The 15,373-nt window shown below is 42.5% G+C and overlaps 1 protein-coding gene across 1 annotated transcript; it reads right to left on the reverse strand.

Annotated features, from left to right (window-relative positions):
* Nucleotides 1-6,812: 6,812 nt before the first annotated feature.
* LOC132822485 (proteinase-activated receptor 1-like) lies at nucleotides 6,813-14,829 on the reverse strand. The gene is made up of 2 exons (XM_060835865.1): nucleotides 13,981-14,829; nucleotides 6,813-10,153 (listed from the first exon to the last, which is right to left on the reverse strand). The coding sequence occupies exons 1-2, from the start codon at nucleotides 14,045-14,047 to the stop codon at nucleotides 8,934-8,936; spliced, it is 1,287 nt and encodes a 428-aa protein (XP_060691848.1). The 5' UTR covers nucleotides 14,048-14,829; the 3' UTR covers nucleotides 6,813-8,933.
* Nucleotides 14,830-15,373: the final 544 nt, after the last annotated feature.

The raw sequence follows: 15,373 nt of genomic DNA on the forward strand, positions 1-15,373 counted from the left end.
CAGTTGGCAGGTGGAAGGCAAATACAATGTTAGCACTCATTTCAAGATGAGGTATACTGCTAAGGCTGTACAAGGCTCTGGTCAGATCACATTTAGAATATTGTTAGTAGTTTTGGGCCACATTTCTAAGGAAGGATGTACTGACATTACGGGGTCCAGGGAAGCTTTACAAGAATGATCCCAGGGATGAAGGGCTTGTCAAATGGGGAGTGATTCAGGCCTCTGGGTCTGTACTTGGTGGAGTTTAGAAGGAAGAGTGGGGAATCACATTGAAATTTACAGAATACTGAGTGGATTGTTAGGGTAGACATGGAGAAGACGTGTCCATGAGTGGGAGAGTCTAGAACCCAAGTGCACAGCCTCAGAGTGCAGGACAACCCTTTAGAACTGAGATGAGGACAACTTGCTTCAGCCAGCGGGTTATTATTCTGTGGAACTCATTGCCACATTGAGCTGTGGAGGCCAGGTTATTGAGTGCATTTAAGACAGAGATAGATTAGTTCTTGATTGAAAAGAGGATCAATGGCTACAGAGAGAAGGCAGGAGAATAGGTTGGCAAAACATATCAGCCATGATTGAATGGGAGATCAGACCCAATGGGCTGACTAGCCTAATTCTACTCCTATATCTTATAGTCTTGTGCAGACATGATTCACCTTCTCTGGTCATGTTCTGCAATTGTTTAGTTCTCCTGGAAGAATGAAAGTGGGGGCTGAGAATGAGGGTACTAATCGTTGCATTTTTGGGGAGGCCACTGAATTGCAGTGAGGTGTATTCAAGGTTTCAGTAGTGTCTGTGAAAGGAGAAATGGTGTTTGCAATGTGAATGTCAATCTTGAAGTGGGAGATGGCACGGGCAGGGTGACACTGGGCACACGGACACACGAGATGGCCACTGAGCCATCAGTTGGCCACTTGATGAAGGGCTTTTGCCCGAAACATTGATTTCGCTGCACCTTGGATGCTGCCTGAACTGCTGTGCTCTTACAGCACCACTAATCCAGAATCTGGTTTCCAGCATCTGCAGTCATTGTTTTTACCACTTGACACATAAGATGGCTGCCGGACCACAGTACAAAGATAGACAGCTGAGCAAATACAGATACTGTCTGGGGCCACCAGAATGCCAGCACAATGCACTCACAACCTAGTTGATTAGTTTAAGGCAGGTGGGGGAGAGAATACACATTCGTACCATATACTGCCTGCCAAAGTGTCTGGGTCCAACCAACACCTTTGATAGAAATGCTAACAGCTTGATACGGACTCAATACAGAGTGCTAATAGCCAGGGCTGCAGTAATTGTCCTTCTCAGGAAGAGCGATTAGAGCCATTAGTTTCAATGTCTGCATTGAAACTAACAACAACTGCACTGAAATTAACAGAGGCTGCACTGGAAGTGACAGTGACGCTATTGAAACCATCAATGATCTGCAATGATTGCGATAAACAAATCATGTTACAAAGACAATAATCTCATCACTGACCGATTGTATCACAAGATGTATAAAAATGTCTTGACATGCTCTGGTTCGAGAGAAGAATTGCAGCTGACCATTGTGCTAGTGGTCTTTCTCTCCCCGGAGCTCCGGTATTTCCTTGTACAATCAACTCTGTCATTGAACCCCAACTCTGACTCTGAGACTCTGATTTTCCCCATAACAATCTATTGTTAGACAGTGGAGAAAGTGAGAACTGCAAATGCTGAAGATCAGAGTCGAAGAGTGTGGTGCTGGAAAAGCACAGCCAGTCAGGCAGCATCGAAGGAGCAGGACAGTCAATGTTCTCTGCCTAAGAGGGCAGAGAAACAACTGGGAGGGGAGAGGGGCTGGATGCAAGGTAGGTGGGAATGCAATAGGTAGATGAAGGTGGGGAATGAAGGTGATAGGTTGGAAGGAGGGAGGAGCAGATAGGTGGGAAGGAGGATGGACAGGTCGGACAGTTCAAGAGGGCAGTGCCGAGTTGGAAGGTTAGATCAGGAATAAGGTGGGGGGAGGGGAAATGAGGAAACTGGAGATGTCCATTGACCATCCCAGATAGCGAGCAATTCCACCATAGATCATCCCAGATGGCCTCCTTCTTCAGACACACTCCAGTGCATCTCCTCCACTTCCCATATCTCTGCCCTTGAACCCCATCCCTCCAACCGCAACAAGGACAGAACCCTCCTGGTCCTCACCTTCCAACCCACCAACCTCTGGATACATTACATCATGCTCCGCCATTTCCGCCACCTACAAACAGACCCAACCATTAGAGATATATTTCCCTCCCCACCCCTATCTGCGTTTCGGAGAGACCGGCATGGTGGCTCAGTGGTTAGCACTGCTGTCTCACAGCACCAGGGTCCTGGATTCAATTCCAATCTCAGGTGACTATCTGTGTGGAGTTTGTATGTTCTCCCCATGTCTATGTGGGTTCCCTCTGGGTGCTCCAGTTTCCTCCCACAATCCAAAGATGTGTAGGTCAGGTGAGTTGGCCATGCTAGGTGTATTAGTCAGGGGTAAATATAGGGTCGGGGAAATGGGTCTGGATGGGTTACTCTTCGGAGGGGTGGTGTGGACTTGTTGGGCTGAAGGGACTGTTTCCATACTGTAGAGAATCTAATCTAATCTAATTGCCTCCGTGACTCCCTTGTTAGGTCTATGATCCCCCACCAACCCACCCTCCACTCCCGGCACTTCCCCTGCCACCGCAAGAAGTGCAAAACCTGCAGCATATATTTCCCCCCTCACACCTCCATCCAAGGCCCCAAAGGATCTGACAGATATTTACCTGTACTTCCACACATCACCTACTGTGTCCATTGCTCCCGATTTGGTCTCCTCTACATTGGGGAGACAGGACGCTTACTTGCGGAACATTTCAGAAGACATTTCTGGGACACACACACTAAATCCCACCACCCTGTGGCTGAACACTTTAACTCCTCCCTCCTACTCCGCCAAGGACATGCAGGTCCTCAGCCTCCTCCATCGCCAAATCCTCACCACCTGACGCTTGGAGGAAGAAAGTCTCATCTTCCACCTTGAGATTCTACAATCACGCGGGGTCAATGTGGATTTCACCAGTTTCCTCATTTCCGCTCCCCCCACCTTCTCCCAGATCCAACCTGCTTCACCCTCCTTTTCGATCTATCACCTTCACCCCCACCTTCATCTACCTATCGCATTGCCAATTACCTTACCCCCAACTCCACATCCCCTCTCATTTATCTCTCAGCCCCCTTGGGCCACAAGCCTCATTCCTGATGAAGGACTTATGCTCAAAATATTGATTCTCCTGCTCCTCAGATGCTGCCTGACTAGCTGTGCTTTTCCAGCACTACACTCTTCAACCAGATAAACCGTGCTTAGTTTGTGATGCTGGTGATCCAGTTACAGAAAATTGTCTGTGGGGTGGGATAGTATCTTTATCACACAAGTCCAGCCATAACATTTCTTGCATGCAATAACCATTTTCTGGGATTGGGATTGAGACCTCTGGATGAAAAAACCTGGGTGGTCACCTCCTGAATAAGCATATCAGCTGACTCTGTGTGGATTGCTTGCCTTCTGGGAGTCAAGGAAAGCCCTCCTCCATCTTACCTCCTTCAGCAGTGCTGCATTAGATCCTGTGGACTTTCTCTTCCACATTCATTTCTCTCCCAGTTATTGCATACATAGCTTCACTGGAAGTGGGTGAGGGCAACCTAAAATACAGCTCTAGGAAATTTGCATCTAATTGCCTGATTGAATGTCCCAACCTGCATTTAGCGCTCGCAGGCCTGTTTAAAACATGATAATCATTCATTAGCACAATGCAACAACAACCTTATGTTCTGAATTTCAATTTTCAAGCATGCACCTTTTAGATTAGATTCCCTACAGTGTGGAAAACAGGCCCTTCGGCTCAACCAGTCCACACTGACCCTTTGAAGGGTAACCCAAGCAGACCCATTTCCCTCTGACTGATGTCACCTAACATTATGGGAAGTTTAGCATAGCCATTTTACCTGACCTACATATCTTTCGACTGTGGGAGGAAACTCATGCAGACACAGGGAGAATGTGCAAACATCACAGATCACAGTCAGTCATCTAGGGCTGGAATCGAACCTGGGACCCTGTTGCTGTGAGGCAGCAGTGCTAACCATTGTGCCGCCCTTCTAATGTATATTGCATCTGCTGAATTCCTGCTTGTTCAAAGTAACTACCTCAACTATTTTTCTAATCAGTCTGCTCAATCATGTTATTGTACATGCCTAGAGCAGGTGGGACTTGAACCCAGGCCTTCCTCTATAGAGGTAGGATATTACCACTGCACCACATGAGGGCCTCATAACTTCCTCAAGATTAAAGAGCCTTTCTGGAACTCACACTCTGCAAAGTGATACAGGTCTCCTGTCGAGGGCGCTGCAATATAAAAGACAAAGCTCGGTACCATTCACTCCCGCTGCCATCAACATCTGGGCTGAATTTAATATGCTGGTTAATAGGCCGAGTGTAAGGAATCAAAAATAACTCTTACATGTGAGCCCACTGTATTCTTTGAAATGGCTCATAGTGTATTGGTCTTCACCTTCACCCAGTTCTCAATTGTGGCTTCACGCAGTAATTAGCCTGTAACAGTGAACAGAAGTAGTGAAAACTAATCCTGCTGTACTTAACCCTAGCTTGCATTCTTGTACTGTTGTAATATAGGAAATGTGACAGCGAGTTTTGCATATAGCAAACTTGCATAATCAGCAATTATGAAAATAACCAGGTAAACTGTCTTTGTGATGATGATTGGATAATAAATTTTAGTCAGGACATGGGGGATAAATAAAGGTGAGGGCAAAGTTCACCAGAGTCATGGTGGCTCAGTGGTTAGTTCTGCTGCCTCACAGCACCAGGCTCCCAGGTTTGATTCCAGCCTTGGGCGACTGTCTGTGTGGAGTTTGCACATTCTCCCCATGTCTGTGTGGGTTTCCTCTGGGTGCTCCGGTTTCCTCCCACAGTCACAAAGATGTGCAGGTCGGTGAATCGGCCATTCTAAATTGTCCATAGTGTTAGGTGCTTTAGTCAGAGGGAAATGGGTCTGGGTGGGTTTCTCTTCGGAGGGTCGGTGTGGCCCTCGGTGGACTTGTTGGGCCGAAGGGCCTGTATCCATTCTGTAGGTAATCTAATCATAGTCCTATCAGACCAGAGGGCTGGTCTCTCTTATTAGAGAGAGAGAAACAGTTGGTGGTGGTTTAACTTAAGGATTATCATGCCTCAGGGAGTGGTTGAGAAAGAGTCCTTTATGGTAACCACAGCTGGTGGGTGCAGGCCCATACTGTTAGCATTGAAAACCAGACACCCAGCCAAATAAAATATTGCAGATGTTGGAAATCTGAAACAAAAACAGAAAGTACTTTAGAAGGCTGACCAGCCTCGAAATGTTAACCCTGTTTTCTCTTCACCAATGCTGCCAGATCTGCAAAGTTTCTTCAGCAATTTCTGTTGGGACTTGGGATAATTCCTCTGTGTTTGTTCAAAATAGAGTCATTGGAGCTTTCCATCTACATAGAGTAACAGTTTAAAATTTCATCTGAACGATTGCCCTCGGTGCTACATTGGAGGGTTGATTTTAATGCACTCAAGCTATGGAGTGGAATGTGAACCAGGGACTCAAAGGCCAAAGTGCTACTGCTGACACAACACATACCAACAACCTCTAAAAATCAGAGCCCCCATATCTGGCCTTCAGACACTGCACTTGACCCTCACACACTTGGCACAATTCCATTTATGAAATCCATCCACATTGAAAAGTGTGCACGTCATTTATTCAACCATTATAGGCATCATCCAAACAGACAGCATGACATGAAGTGACACATTGAAAGGAAACAGAATGCACAAGTTGAGGCATCAAAAATAGGAGTGAGCAAGGCATGTCTGCAGTCTTAAATCTCATGGACAAGGTGGTGTCAACCATAAACAGTAAAGCTGTTTCAAAGGCTGTGAAGATGAGAATATTTGACTATCAAAGAAGGGTTTAGAGGGATATGGGCCAAATGCTGGCAAATGGGACTAGATTAGGTTAGGATACCTGGTTGACATAGACGGGTTGGACCGAAGAGTCTGTTTCCGCGCTGTACATCTCTATGACTCTAATCCTCTTGCTCCTTCCAGAATCTCTTCTGATTTAAAGGTTGCAGTTCCTGTAGCTATACAATTCTTGCTTTGTCTTCTGCCCTCACCAATAATCTAATTTTGCTTTCCAAAAATGACCCGTAAACGCAGTGAAGGAAGACCAAGAATACATTAGCAGAGAACTCAATGCCTGGGTGGTTTAGATTAGAATGATTGTATAAGGATTGATGAGAGAGGTATGTAACAACATGTGTGAATAGATTGATTGGAAATGAGCTACAGATTTGCAGCATGCAATCCATTGGGATATGATAATGTTGTGAAGAAGGAAAAATAAAGAGTTAGGGAGACAATTCTTATGACACAGTGGTAGTGTCCCTACATCGCAGCCAGGTCCATCTGCTTCAGAGATGTGCAATAACATCTTTGCATAGGTTGACCAACAGAACAGATAGGAACAGAAGTGTGTAAATACATCTCTGAACAGGTTGATTAGAAATGCCGAAAGATCCTGTACTGGCAAATGTTCAAACTGTAAGATATAAGTCAATAAAGTAGCTTTGAACTTTACCAAATTAGATATATAAACTTTTATTTTAAAATGTAAGTATTAGTTTTCTTCATTTTCATGCAGTTTTAGACAAAATATATGTTTAAACATAGTGTGATTACATACTTTATCAACTAACCATAAGATAATCAATGCAAGATATCTATTAAATGAAACTTTATTATTCTGCAGTAATACATAAAAATAGAGAATAATGTTGTAACATTATATACAAACATACACATTTCAGGAAAATTCTTTCTCTCACATTACTAGTAGCATTCAATAACATATAGCCTTTTCAACTAGAAAGTTATTTCATATTAATGCACAAATTAGTTTGAACCCATTTTTGTAACAGATTGATAGAATGGGTGCTTGATCTGGACTGGAGAGTAATGGTATTGTAACATTTCTAATCATTACTACTCACTATTTGGTTTGAGAGCTTCTGTAAATAACAGTTGTATAATTAATGAATATTCACAGACTCATCTCATTGAGTATGATTATGTAAGTATTACCCTTAAAGAACTTAAAATTACACTTTATATTTTTACATATTGAAAGGGCCAACTCTGGCAATAACAAAAAGGACCAAATATCTTGTAACACAAAAAAAAATCTACATTTACATAGTGCTTTTCATAACCTCAGTGCTTTGCAGCTAATTAATTACTTTCTGAAATGTCATAAACATCTGAAACAAATAAGAGAATAAATCCACAATTCCTCAATTCACATCCATACAAATGGCTTTTATATTTCCAACAAGATAAATGGCTAATATCATAGAACTACATTTACTGAATTATAAGCCATTATTTTCATTTTGATGCCAAATTTAATGTGGAGCTTGTTTTTCCTTCCACTTAATTAAATTACCCAAATGTTAAGTTCACTGTACTTATTTTTGAAATGTTGGCATATACAATAGGAGCTAAAATAATGTTTTTAACAAGCTAAGCAATCAAAAAAGATGTTGGAATTACAAGTTCATTTATGTCTGAGGGACAGATTAAGTTTGATTCTGTCACTGGTTTTTTCATTATACTGTTTTGGTATCTTTTTGAGATACTGGATGAACAAGTACAGTACTACCCTGAATCTTGTGCAGCAGAGAATTAAGGGTGTTCACTGCTGAACCTAAAGAAAACTGCCCACAAAGATCAAATGATCTTAGAAGTGGGAATTTCCTTTTAACCCACGAGAGTTTAAATCTCATACGAAGCTAAGGAGATCCCTTGGCATTTAGCAGTCATGAAGACATCATGCACAAAGGCAATCAAATAATTTTGTCGTGTTCACAACCAGCAAATCAGGAAGCTGAAAGCACTAAAAATGAACTTTAACTGTCATCTCTTAATGTATGTGAAACAATTGCATGACTATTATAATAGAAGTAAAAATAATCAAACTTTCACTTTTTTAATGCTTATAAAAATATGTGGAATTTTTAACTATTGTGGAAAAAAATTGACATTCCACAAATATAGAATTAGCTTTTCAGAGTTAGCCAGAGTGTTTAACAATAACTAGAAATTGTTACACTGCTAAAAACTCAGTAGCACTTCATTCAACATGATGCAACTTTCCTGGGTTTTATTTTTGGCAAGACTGACATGGTTAGAGAGATCTTTCTTGTCAATTCATGTTTGTTGGGGCCTCTAGCTCATCCTGTGGAGAAGTATAGACTCGAGGACAGGACATCTTGTTTCCAGCCTGTTCTTCTGGTGTCGAAACTCACAAAGTTGTTGTCAGTTTCAGTGGAATGATGATGGCGAATACTAACAGTTCGCCATCTTTACCACAGACAAATCCTGGTAGCAATTTTATTTTGTAAAACGTATCACCCAGATGGGAAACAAGAATATAACTAAAGATTACCCAGCAATATTAAACCGAAAAGAACAATTCAACAAGCTAAGAATAGCGACTGTTTATTTTAATCCCATTGATTCTTTTTGCAATGCAGAGAGACTCTAGGATTAAGGTGTTTATCAATCAATTACACCGAACTGTAATGGAATTCCAGCAACAAATAAGTTCTCAAACTATTTGACAGACAAAACGTATAATGTGAAATATAACGGGAAAAGAAAGCTCTTAATTAAATCTGCTCTCCAATCATACCCTTTCTCACATAAATGTCCAACAGAAAAAAATGACATCAAGAAATAGGATCCAATGAATTCACAAAGTTAGAAGATACTGTCACATAATAAGGCCAAATTGCAGTGAATTAAAAATGTCTAAAATAAAAAATAGACCAAAAAAATCAATTTAGGCTATTAATTTTTTGTAGGAAGTATCACTGAAACTGGAGGTTCCTGTTTTACAGCTCTTAGAATCTGTTTCACTATTCTCAGATTCAGTGACATACTTAGAGCACAAAAGATTCTGAAAATGCATTTGGAACAGGGTTGAGCCATAATAATAAATCAAAGGATCAAGGCAGCAGCTAACACTGCCAATGCACACACACAGCATGTAAGCAAAATAGAGAGCGTCACTTGGTGCATAATAAAAATGAAGATAGTGTATGAGCAAAATAATGTTAGATGGTGCAAAACAGACAATAAAGACAGAAAGCACAATCACAGCCAAACAGATGGCACGTGTTTTCTTGCACTTGCTTGCAACATTTGCTGAATGAAGGGTTGAGATAATACATATATAGCAGACTGAAGTCACAAGCAGGGGAATTACAAAGAGCAGAAAACACAAAGTGGGAAAATAGTAGACAGAGTAGTTCTGTAAGGTGGAGAGGGGTAGCACATCATGGCAGGTTGTAATGCCCAGCTCAGTGACATAAACTGTTTGCTCAGTAAGGAAAAGTGGTAGGACACCACCAATAGCTACAAGCCACATCACAAGGCAAATTACAACTGTACGCCCCCAGGTCCTCCAGGTAGCAGATCGTATTGGATAGACAACAGCGAGAAATCGGTCAATACTTATGCACATCATCAGCAGTACTGAACAGTACATATACGCATAAAAACCACCAGTAACCAATCGGCAGACGAAAGATCCAAATCCCCAGTTATTGCCAGAAAAATGGTAAGCGATCTTTAGAGGCAGCATCAGCAGAAATAACAGATCTGCTGCTGCCAAATTCATCATGTAAATTACAGCTGGTTTTTTATATTTCATCCTGAAATGAATCATTAAGATTGCCATACAGTTGAGAAGCAATCCCAATGCAAAAACAATGGTGTAAACTGAAGGAATAAATGCAGTCATCCATTGACTAGTTAAGTATTGTTCTGCTGTATTTGAGATGGCTACATGTTGCATGTAGTGTTCTTCATGGATTTTGACAGGGATGGTGGGTTTATTTTTATCTGATCCAAATCCAGATCCATCAGTGAATCCACTTCCATCATACAGGCCTGAACCTTCACCTTCAATTTTTTCATCAAGATCAAAAACTTCGAAAGGTTTATGAGTCCAAACAGCTGCAAAGGTTCTGGGACGCGCTTGATTTTGTGATGATTTGCCTGAAAAAGAGCAATCAAGGGATGAAATAAACATTTTCATATATTTATCAACAGTGAAAACATTTGATTGCATTTACATCAGATTCTGTATATTGTCATTTTTGGGAGTCATTGAAAATGTCATCTTATAGGGTACAATACTTACTTTTCTCGAGCAAGGGAGCAGCCAGAAGCAGATATAGTGTTATATTGGACAATTATACATTTTACATTCTTGCATCCTACAATTACCAGAAGAGCAATGGGATGAAGACATTTTGGAGCATTGAGGATTTTCAGGACATGGAAGCCCCCGCCTGCAACAATGGAAGCCAGCAGACTCTGCAGTCTTTGCTAAAAGAGATTGAATTGCTCTTTTTATTCCCTCAGTGGTATGGGGAATAGAATAAAATATATACTGTCTACACAGGTGTGATAGGCCCCAACAGGATGTAGAATTTTAAGGCTGCCTGAACTACTGTGCTCTTCCAGCACCACTAATCCAGAATCTGGTTTCAAAACAAGTTAATTTTGAGGTATAATTTAAATATGAATTCACTAATTGCAGTTAATAAAGTGCAATAATTTTTTAATTCTCAGATTGTTAATTTTTAATAATGTTTTTGTAATGCAAGATCACCATTATCCATCCTTCTCCTTTTGCCTATATATATAATCTGATTCTTCCTTGCTTTAGATTATGATCTTCTTTGAAAGCAATTGCTTTGTTCCGGGTATCTTTTGGCTTCTGCTTTCAGCAAAGTGCAATTAATTTTGATAAAATTCTCATCTTCTCTTGGAATTTCAAGTGTATTATCTGGTGAGATGTCAAATACTTACTAACCAAGGAAATTGTCATCCAACAAATATTACTTTTAGCTGAAACACATGTTTAAAAAATTGTTTGCAAAGTAACTTCAATAGTTATTTAGTTAAGAAAGAGATTCAGTATGGTAGTCTCAGGGACCAGATGCTATGCACTCAATGTACACTGAACACTACTGGTTCTTAATAGTGTACAGCATTTTAAAGGTTTCACGGACTTAGAAGTGGCTGAAGTCCTCTTGGTCCAGATTTTCTATGGAGTGACCATCTCACATAAATGGGTACCCTTCCCCACTTTTTACATGAAGAGGGATGCTCTGTATTTCTGATAGGAAATTCCACTCAGGGCTCCTTCAAAAACACGGAGCTGTACTTCCATCTAGTGCCGAGCTGTTTGAGGAAGACAAACTACCACCTCTTTTCACAGCAATCAGCTGCTAGATTCTAAAATTTAAACTTCCAGAACCACAGATACTGTCAAACAGTAAGTACATAAGATCAATGTGAAGTTAGGGTGCCCGGAAGAGAGAGTGCTAGATGGTTAGGGGGTTACAATACTGGTTAAGTACAGTGCCAGGTCAGAAAGGGTGGCAATTGGTTAGGAAACCAGTTGGCAAGGTGGCTAGGTAGGCGGTGCCATGTCTCAGGTACATTGAGATGTGTGGGCGATATTAGAATCAGTGGTAGCATGGAGGGAAGGTTCAGGGTATCGGCTGGAGAGTGGCTGGGGAATGGGCGTTCGGTTTGTGGATAGGGTAGAGATGGATTGAGTCTGGGTGGGAGAGGTGGGCAACAAAGTCTGTTGTAGAAGGGGAGGAGAATGGTGAGGAATTGAGTCTACTTCTTTATTTCTCGATTCTCCTGTCCCCCTCTAATCTTTATATGTTTGCTTTAATCCTTGAGTTTCCACCACAACCTTAACACATAACATAATGGATATGAGATTTTGTTTTTTTCTGGAAATCTCACTTGGCATTACATTGTGTCCTAACCATGAAATGCAAACTTGCTGAAATAAGCAGTATTACGGAAAAGTCTCTCTCCTGAAAGTCTGTAAAATCCTTGAAAAGATTATAGTTATTCTGTATGGATAATGCATTAGTCATAATTATTATCAGTACATTATTGCACCTTCAGTTGATAATACCAGGTTCTTCAATCAGGGATTAAATAATCAGAGTGTGAAGATTGATGTAAGTGGAATCCAAACAGTCCCACCTCTGTTCAAAGTACAAAGTTGAGTTACTTCAGGTGGACAGAAATAAAGTTTGACGTTTCATAACAGGCTAATGAATTTGTATCGAAAGCACTGCAGAGCCTTTTATGTCGAAATGCTTCGTGTTCATGGCGCGGGGGAGTGGGGGAGAGGGAATGTCTGTTGTTTACGGACCGGCCTTGCTCATAATCCAGAAGGACAGCAGTTTATATTTTGAAAGAGGAGCACAGTTCTTTCAGTGACAGATTTTGATAAATGTCACCTCTAGTGTTTACAAAGTCTCCTATTGCCTAGAACGCTTCAGTCAGTCTCTGAGGAAGGGTCGCCGGACCTGAAACATTAACTCTGATTTTTTTTCTGCACAGATGCTGCCAGACCTGCTGAGCTTTTCCAGCAACTTCTGTTGTTGCTGTTTTACAGCATCCTCAGCCCTTTTTGGTTTTTACGGTCAGTCTCTTGCCTGGAGAGCAGTGAGTCAAACACAAGCACGCAAACACCATTCCGCCTCCACACACACACACACACACACACAAAACAACCGCCTATTTACAAAACAACTGCCTTTTAAAAAGAAAACAGCTGCCTATTTCAGGGACGCTTGCAGGTCAGTAGCCCTGTAACAGCAATCTGCTTTCGAGACAAAGGTGCTTAAACTATATGAAGCAGCACAGTATAATTGCCGCCAACACAGTGGTGCGGATCGATGACCAGCAAGAATGAGAAACAAACCCAGGACCCTCCACCTCACCCCCTCCCCCAGCAAACACAGACACTGAGCACATCTTGGCCTTTTGTCTCTTGGTCTCTCACTGAGCTGAGCTGTGAGGCACATCACTGACCCCATGAGCTGCACAAGTACCTACCCACCCACCCCCACTCTCCCATCCTAAAGTTTCCAAAGGGTCGGAAAGTAGACTAAATAAAGACAGGGGAAGGGGCGGCGTGGGACAGTAAAGCAGACAGTGGGCAGGCTGCCAGACCCGGGCTGCCCGCTCTGTTTCCCCAACAGGAATTGCGCAGTTTTCACAAACAGAACAAAAACGGCCACAGACTAGTGATAAACATCGTAATTCCCATCACTTCTCTTTCACACCGACACCACAACCACAACTTTTTTTTAAAAAAATCTCGGCAGAATATTGCGGATGCTGAACATCTGAAATTTAACAAGAAAAAGCAAGTGCTGGAAACGGGTCTGACAGCATCCGCCAAAACAGCAACAGGAGAAAAAGGGATGAAACTGGATTGAAAACGGGTTTGAACGCAGCCAGACCTGATGAATTTCGCCAAAATTTTCTGTCACTAGTTCAGAACACCCAGGAATTCGACTATTATGAATTAACTCCACCAATACCGTGCTATTTTCCACAAATTTATAGCGGTTTATAAAAACAAGAGAGACGTAGACAAGGTGAATAGCCAAGGTCTTTTCCCCAGGGCAGTGGGGTCTCAAAATACTGCTTTAAGGTGAAAGGGGAAAAACATTTAAAAGAGATCGAAGGGGCTATTTTTTCACAGAGTGGTGAGTATGTGGAAGGAGCTGCCAGAGATAGGAGCGAGTACAATGTGAACATGTAAAAGGCATTTGGACAGGTACACGGATAGGAAAGGTTTAGAGGGATCTGGGCTAAACGCAGGCAAATGGGAATAGTTCAGTTCGGGAAACCTCGCCAGCATGGACGAGTTAGGACGGAAGGGGTCTGTTTCAGTGCTTGCCTGACTCTATGACTGCTGACTCTATTGAATCAATTTACGTCTGTTTGAAACACTTTACTGTGCATGGATTTAAAGTAATAAGATTTCTTACCAGCGTTGAGAGCTGAGATGGTGGAGAGCAGGGAGACCCCCAACACAAGCAGTCCTGTCCAGCCCATACCCGAGTGGAAGTTGCTGTGGTTCTCTGTTCAATCCGGAGCCTGGCTTTAGATTAGGACCGTTACTGCTCCCTCCGAGAGAGAATCTCCAGACCAACTGATGAGGCGAGAGTCCTTTACCAGACTCCTTTTTAAAAATCTTTTTGCTTTCAGTGTGGACTGGTGTGGAGTTCCAGCTGCTGTTAGCTCTGTCAGTCTGTGTGTGTGTGGGTGGTGGGGGGGGGGGTTCTCTCACACTGTTCCTCTCTCATCACCACGCTTTGATTTCATAACTCCGCTATTTCCGGCAGACTGAGAGGAATCCCACCTCCCAGATTCCTCCTCCTCCTCAAGCAGAACTAATAACTCTTTCCAGTCAAAGCAATATAACCGAGACTAAAATATGTGTGCGTATATTTTTTAAATCCTGCAACTTTCAAACTGCAAAATGCCCAAAGTGGATCTGAATCAGTGTCAACGTGAGAAGACAGATACATCTTTTCAGGAATCCTGCTCCATTTCCATGAAGCATTTCATCAGAAACTGATTCGTCAGGATTTGTGTCCTTCCCAAATCAGATCTCAGCCTCACCCCTTTCAGAGCACAGATAAACACCTGTCAGTTTGTAACCATCCAGCCAAGAACTAACCACAATTTTACATCCGGTTGAATGTTTGTCCCGCACAGAGACGCCTCGGGCTTTTTCTCCCTGAACGGAGCTGCACAGAGGTGAGAATTCCCGGGATCTACGTTCACCTACTTTATACCCTGGAAGGACGGGATCCTGCACAGTCTGGTGAGAGGAAGCACATCGAAAGGAGAAGGCTGGCATCTTTCTGGAAATCCCCAAACCCTGCACAGGGCGAGGACGGGCAGAACAGAATAAAATTAATCAAATAACTGCGGGTGCCGAGGATCTGAAACAAACAAAGACAGAAACTCAGCAGATTTGCCCACAGATACTGCCAGTCCCGCTGATTCCTCTGTCTGCAGGTACTGCCAGTCCCACTGATTTCTCTGTCTGCAGATACTGCCAGTCCCACTGATTCCTCTGTGGGCAGATACTGCCAGTCCCACTGATTCCTCTGTGGGCAGATACTGCCAGTCCCACTGATTCCTCTGTCTGCAGATACTGCCAGTCCCGCTGATTCCTCTGTCTGCAGATACTGCCAGTCCCACTGATTCCTCTGCAGGTACTGCCAGTCCTGCTGATTCCTCTGTCCGTAGATACTGCCAGTCCCACTGATTCCTCTGTCTGCAGATACTGCCAGTCCCACTGATTCCTCTGTCTGCAGGTACTGCCAGTCCCACTGATTTCTCTGTCTGCAGATACTGCCAGTCCCACTG

This window comes from Hemiscyllium ocellatum, chromosome 2 (genome assembly GCF_020745735.1).
Source record: "Hemiscyllium ocellatum isolate sHemOce1 chromosome 2, sHemOce1.pat.X.cur, whole genome shotgun sequence".
NCBI classification, from domain to species: Eukaryota; Metazoa; Chordata; class Chondrichthyes; order Orectolobiformes; family Hemiscylliidae; genus Hemiscyllium; species Hemiscyllium ocellatum.